Source organism: Lonchura striata, chromosome W, assembly GCF_050655825.1.
Source record: "Lonchura striata isolate lonStrDom1 chromosome W, ASM5065582v1, whole genome shotgun sequence".
Taxonomy (NCBI): domain Eukaryota; kingdom Metazoa; phylum Chordata; class Aves; order Passeriformes; family Estrildidae; genus Lonchura; species Lonchura striata.
The window spans coordinates 28,396,265-28,403,102 of NC_140743.1; the positions used below are offsets into that span (position 1 = coordinate 28,396,265).

The 6,838-nt window shown below is 49.9% G+C and overlaps 1 protein-coding gene across 1 annotated transcript; it reads left to right on the forward strand.

Moving 5' to 3' along the window:
- Window positions 1-1,828: 1,828 nt before the first annotated feature.
- LOC146763163 (uncharacterized) lies at window positions 1,829-3,564 on the forward strand. Its single transcript, XM_085571099.1, has one exon. The coding sequence runs from the start codon at window positions 1,829-1,831 to the stop codon at window positions 3,227-3,229; it is 1,401 nt and encodes a 466-aa protein (XP_085427225.1). The 3' UTR covers window positions 3,230-3,564.
- Window positions 3,565-6,838: the final 3,274 nt, after the last annotated feature.

Sequence of the window (6,838 nt, forward strand, 5' to 3'; positions counted from 1 at the left end):
AGCGAAAACTATTTCAACTCCTGCAGAGTTAATGGCTAGGATAATAATAAAGGCCAGACAACGCCTCCGGACCCTCGCAGGGTGTGACCCGGCGTGCATTTACCTACCTCTTAATTTGGAACAATTGGAATCCCTGCTTCAGACAAACGAAAGTTTGCAAATTGCTTTAGACAGTTACCCTGGACAGATTTCCATTCATTACCCTAAACATAAAATATTCAAAGACACGTTATATTTGGCCCCAAAGTCATTCAAAAATAAAACACCTATTAAAGGTGCTCTCACGGTGTTCACCGATGGGTCGGGAAAATCCCACAAATCGGTGATCACTTGGAAGGACCCGGAGAGTCAGAAGTGGGAGTCTGACATCCAACTGGTTGAGGGTTCCCCCCAGATCGCAGAACTTGCTGCGGTCGTGAGAGCATTCAAAAAATTTCAGCAACCTTTCAATCTGGTAACAGATTCGGCTTATGTTGCCGGAGTAGCAGAACGGGCAGAACACGCCCTGCTCAAAGAAGTTCAAAACAAACAGTTATTCGATTTGCTCACGGAATTAATCTGGCTGATCTCCCACCGAGAGCAACTCTATTATATTATGCACGTCCGGGCTCACACAGACCTGCCAGGAGCTATTGCAGAGGGGAACCGGATGGCCGACCTCCTTGCAATGACATCTCATTACTCTGCACCTGCACTTTCATTAACCTTACCAGACATTTTTGCACAGGCAAGGCTCAGCCATGCGTTTTTCCATCAAAATGCACCTGCCCTTGCCCGACAATTTAAAATATCAAAAGAACAAGCCAAAGCCATACTAGCCACATGCCCAAGCTGTCAGTCCTTCGCCCTTCCACCGCTGCCAACGGGGATAAACCCCCGAGGGTTGGCAGCATTGGAGCTGTGGCAAACAGACATCACTCACTATAATCCTTTTGGCCGCCTGAAATACCTGCATGTGTCCATAGACACATTTTCTGGGGCCGTGTTCGCGTCACTCCACACTGGTGAGAAAACAAAAGATATCATCAAACATCTATTCATGGCATTTGCCACATTAGGAGTCCCAAAAGCCATCAAAACGGACAATGGGCCTGGATTCACCTCGACAAGATTCGCACAATTTCTACAACAATGGGGAATTGCCCATTCCACCGGCATTCCCCATAACCCCACAGGACAGGCAATAGTGGAACGCTCCCACAAAGAGTTAAAAAGGCTGCTAGAACAACAACACGATTCGGCTCTGGCCATGACACCAGTTGAAAGATTATGCAAGGCACTTTATGTTCTTAATTTCTTAAATTGTTCTGACCGGGAGCCGAATCCCCCTGCACTCAGACACTTTTGCAATAACACCAGGGCAGTTTTGAAAGAGCGTCCGCCAGTCCTCATCAGAGACCCAGAATCAAAAATCATCTCAGGGCCGTACCCTCTGATAACGTGGGGGAGAGGGTACGCTTGTGTTTCCACAGCCCAGGGTCCCAAATGGATTCCTGGAAAATACGTCAAACCGTACCTGGAGAGCACTACCACGGACCCCCCAGCGAAGAGCAACCCAGCGACCCCATCACAATCACCACCAGATAATGCAGTGGCGTGGCGACGGAGAAAAAAGAAGAGGACCGGAAGACCACCCAACATCGTCTCCCGGGTCCTCATCACAAGGACATACCTACCTCTGCAAGACTTAACAACTTCCGCCACCCCATCCCCTCCTGTGCCGTTCCCTCTACCCTCATACCTAACCCGTCATCCCTTTACCCCTCCGTCCTGAAATTTATTTTTATTTTAACCCAAAAGGGGGAGCTGGGGGAGGGGAGGGAACCAAATGTATGTTGGTAATATTGTTTTGTTTAATTTTAGTACTAGGATGGCTGCCAGAACATCATTCACCCAAAAGAAACAACAGAAGATGTCCCACTGCGCCCAGCTGGTTGCAGCCACGCTTTCCATCCTCCTGTGGCTGCATGTAGCAGATGGCTGGGTGGTACCACAGCCGAAAGAAAATGTCTGGATCACGCTGGCAAAGTCCTTGCAGCAGGATAACCTATGTCTGGCCATGGGCAACGTGGACAATCCCCTGTCCACTTGCCTGGTAGGGGTCCCCTTGGTAGCTGATGATTGGCCGGTATCCAATTCCGACCTGCTCCGAACCACGGGTAGGAGGCCTAACCCGGTCGATACTTGGGATGAGTGGACCAAAATTTTGCCCAACAGCAAAGAGGAACCCCAAGAATTGGACTTACTGGGGTCCTCCACAGCTAGATATTGTGTCAAATTCTATTATAGGAGGCCAAGTCAAAATTGGCACGGAATTGACTTGGCCAAAGACACATACCGGAAAGATGTAACACCTATCAGTAAAAAATATAACAGCCAAACCTGGTGCAATTATACTAGCCAGGTGATTTCGGTTTCATCCACTCATCCCAAGACATTGCCCAGGGGGATGTTTCTTATCTGTGGGGACAGAGTATGGTCGGGAATTCCATCTCGGCTCCAGGGAGGCCCATGCAGCCTTGGCAAGCTTGCTACCCTCACTCCAAACAGAACTCAAATTCTAGATTGGAAAAAAGAAAGACAATTGGCACGCACCAAAAGATCATATGCTCAATTCGACGAAAATTGTGACTCCGAAATTTACGATTGGGGAAAAACAAAGAGGGTCGCTGTATCCATCTTTTTACCATGGTATGCAGCAGCTAAGGCCCTCGGTGAGCTTTCTCACCTGGAGTGTTGGATAAGTAAGCATGCCAACGCCTCGTCTGCCGCCCTCTCCGATCTTCTGGCAGACCAGCAAACCACCAGGCAAGCCACATTACAAAACAGAGCGGCTATTGATTTCCTGCTGCTCGCCCATGGCCACAGCTGCGAGGACTTCGAAGGATTGTGTTGCTTCAATTTAACATCACGGAGCACTTCCATCCAAGCCAACATCCAGCGGATCCGGACCGAAGTACAGGACATCAAAACGGAAACTTCGGCTGTGGACCCCGTCCACAAACTATTGATGCAGTGGGGCATTCCCGGGTGGGCAGCCTCCATTTTAAAAGGACTCTTTTGGATTTTCATAATTATCCTTCTGATTTCAGTTGCCTTAACCATCTTCAAAAAGACGCTTACCAAGACTTTGGCAAATATTTATTTAATTAACAAGAACGGGGGAGATGTGGGAGGGGACTTGGGAAACTGTCCCCCCGAATTACCCTGGGAGGTGACAGGTGTGTAGTTCCCTGCCTCCCCTGTTATCAATCAGTATGTCTGTCATCCCTTGGTGCTAGAAAATTCTTTGTTCTTTATACCTCCATTGGTTCCTTCCCTGAAGCCGCTCTTTCCCCTTACCCTCATTGGTTATAACCCTGCCACTCGACCCTGACTCTGCCCCCGAAGCCTTCCTTCACTGAACGCTTCATGCCTGGACCCTCCCTCTCTTGTCCCAGTTATAATCCCGATTCCGCCCCCTGTTCGACGCTCTCAGAGCGAGCTCCCTCCCGGAGTGGTTGTTTTCCCTTCGCTCCCTGAATTGCTGTTCCTCAATAAACGCTTCTGGAATTAAAGCCGCCTGTGAGCCGTCCCGCCTTCATAGAGGAAGATTTCATTACGCTATCCGGCTTTCGAGGACTCGGCTCTCTGACAAGCAGAGTGGTCAGAGACCCAGAAGCCGCATCGAGCTGCGAGAGGATAAGATTCAAAGAATGCCACCTTGGAAGTACCTGGGTTTAGAAATAAACAAGCGGACCATTGTTCTGCAGAAATTGGCCATAAAAAATTCAATTCGGACTCTAGCCGACGTGCAGCAGCTGTGTGGGTCTTTAAACTGGGTGAGACCCTGGTTAGGTATTAACAACGAAGACCTAGCCCCTCTTTTCAATTTATTGAAAGGGGGGGAAGAGCCTAGTTCTCCCAGGGAACTCACTCCAGAGGCCAAAGCTGCTTTGCAGAAGGTTCAGGAGGCAATGTCTGCCAGGCAGGCCCACAGGTACGATCCGGGCCTGCCCTTCAGATTCATCATATTGGGCAGACTGCCACACCTCCACGGTGTCATCTTCCAATGGGCAGACACCCTAGGAAAGGGCAAGGATCAGGACAAAAGGGACCCACTCTCCATCATAGAGTGGGTATTCCTGAGTAATTCACGATCCAAAAGGTTGACACGGCCACAAGAGCTGGTGGCAGAGCTAATCCGCAAAGCGAGAACGCGGATTCGGGAGCTGGCAGGGTGTGACTTTGATCACATCCACATTCCTTTGAAATTAGAATCGGGCCAATTCACAAAGGCAATGTTAGAACACCTGCTGCAAGAGAATGAATCATTGCAGTTTGCACTGGACAGCTACACCGGAAAAATTTCTGTTTTGAGACCGGCCCACAAAATTTTCAATTCCGAAATCCAATTCACCCTGTCAACAAAACAAATTCAGAGCAAAAAACCCTTAAAGGCTCTAACAGTTTTTACGGACGCGTCCGGAGGGTCCCACAAGTCAGTAGTGACTTGGAAAGATCCTCAAACTCAGCAGTGGGAGGCAGATGTTGTTGAAGTAGAAGGATCCCCTCAAGTAGCTGAGTTGGCCGCAGTCATTAAAGCTTTTGAGCGGTTCTCTGAACCTTTTAATTTGGTAACTGATTCGGCCTATGTAGCAGGTGTAGTGTCTAGAGCACAGGATGCAATCCTGCAAGGTGTCTCCAACGATGCCCTTAACAGGTTGCTCTCTAAGCTGATAAGGCTAGTCTCCCACCGAGAGCAACCGTTTTATGTGATGCATATCAGGTCACACACCGACCTGCCGGGGTTCTTGGCCGAGGGCAATCGCCGTGCCGATTCCCTCGCTGCCGCCCCCGCACAGCTGGCGCCGCTCCCAGACAAGTTCCAGCAAGCCAAAATAAGCCACCAGCTTTACCATCAAAATGCGCCTGGTCTGGTCCGGCAGTTCCATCTAACCCGGGACCAGGCCAAGGCCATTGTGGCCACATGCCCGTCCTGTAAGTCGCTCCCACTACCATCGGTGAGCGCAGGGGCTAACCCTAGGGGTCTGAAGTCCTGTGAGGTGTGGCAGATGGACGTTACTCATATCCCCTCCTTCGGGAGGATGAAGTACGTCCATGTCTCCGTGGACACCTTCTCTGGAGCAGTTTTCGCCTCTGCCCACACAGGGGAAAAGGCCAAGGAAGTAGAGAAACACCTGATACAAGCCTTCTCCATGCTAGGCGTCCCAAAACAGATAAAAACAAACAATGCCCCCGGGTACACATCCAAGGAATTCGCAGGCTTCCTGCAGCAATGGGGAATAGAACATAAAACTGGCATCGCCTATTCCCCGACAGGTCAAGCCGTAGTAGAGAGGACTCATCAAAGCATCAAAAGGATGCTTAAACAACAACAGTCGTCAGCTAAAAATGAGTCCCCCCAGGTTCAATTAGCGCGGGCCCTTTTTACCATCAATTTCTTAAACTGTTCCTTCGAGTGCCTCAACCCCCCCATCGCGAGGCACTTTAATTCCTACGAGCAGAGCAAGGTCAGGGAAAAGCCGCCAGTTCTCATTAAAAACCCTGAGACCTGGCGGCAGGAAAGACCCTATGACTTAGTCACCTGGGGACGGGGGTACGCTTGCGTATCCACGCCCTCAGGCCTGAGATGGGTCCCTTCCAAATTCGTCAGACCATATGTCCCTAAGACCCAGAAGAGAAAACCGGACAGTCCTCAAGTTGGGTACGCCGCCCTCCGACGGCGGAAATGGTCCCCCTCACCTGGTCCCCCCTCTTCCCTCCCTGGCTCCTGGGATTCTCTGTTCCCCTTTGAGTTAGACCTCCCCTACTCGACTATTAATTTCAGTTGCTTTCTAAAGAAACAGGACTTTTGCTGCTGCTGGGACTCATTGTATTTATTACAAGCTTTAACATAGTGATGAACTGAAACCCTTGAACAAAGAAAGGTTTCAAGAAGAAGAATTTCCAGAAAAAGGAAACATCTAGTTTCAAAATGAGCCCAGTGACTGTGAAGCCCCCGTTTAAAGACTTACTTTATCCTCTTCACCTTTCTTTCTTTTTAAACAAAAAAAGGAGGAGATGTGGAGTTGCGTTATGTATATGTTTTATTATCCCTGTATTATGTATTGGTTTATTCCTTTGTACCCCCGTGTGCAACTTGGTTTATCCCCAGTTTTCCCGCCTTGTCCGCCCTTCCCGCCTTCCCAGTATCTATCCATCACCCTGAAAGAGGCATTTTACCCCCCCCGGGTGCCTTGTCTATCACTCGGTGTTCCTTCCCATCCATCCAGAAGCTTCTACTCAGGGCACCGGGTGATTGGGTGAAGACCTGGGGCTCCCCCCATATCCTTCCCCCATTGGACCCCACCATATCCCCCCATCCCGGAGCCACCCCCTATCCCTATCCCCATTGGTCGTTGGATACCCCTCCCTTACAGTTTATAAGCCAGTGCAAGCACCTTGTGCTTGTTCCTGTTGGCTGGCATCGTTCTAGGACATTTGGCCCCGTTGGGCTACAATAAACTCGGACTTAGCCCCCAGCAGGATCCGCTCTTCATTTACCACCGCGAGGCTTGCTAGCGCTGCTCGGGACCCACAAAGGCACTCTCCAAACCCCAGCTGGGAGCGGCGGAGGGTGCCTCCATCGCCCGCCCTCGCCCCACAAGAGCTAGCCGGGGCTGAGACAAAGGGAACCGGGGCGGGAGCGCGGCACTTTTGGGCACTAAACTGCCAAAAACATGCATTGTGAACAAAGGAATAACCCCTAAAAGCAATAGGCTGTTGCATATTCATATATATCATACATGATGCATAAATTCCTTGCAAATTAATAATTTTTCTGGTTTTTGTCAAC

Coding starts and splice junctions, on each gene's coding strand:
- LOC146763163 (XM_085571099.1), top strand. CDS start 1,829: ATGTATGTTGGTAATATTGTTTTGTTTAATTTTAGTACTAGGATGGCT.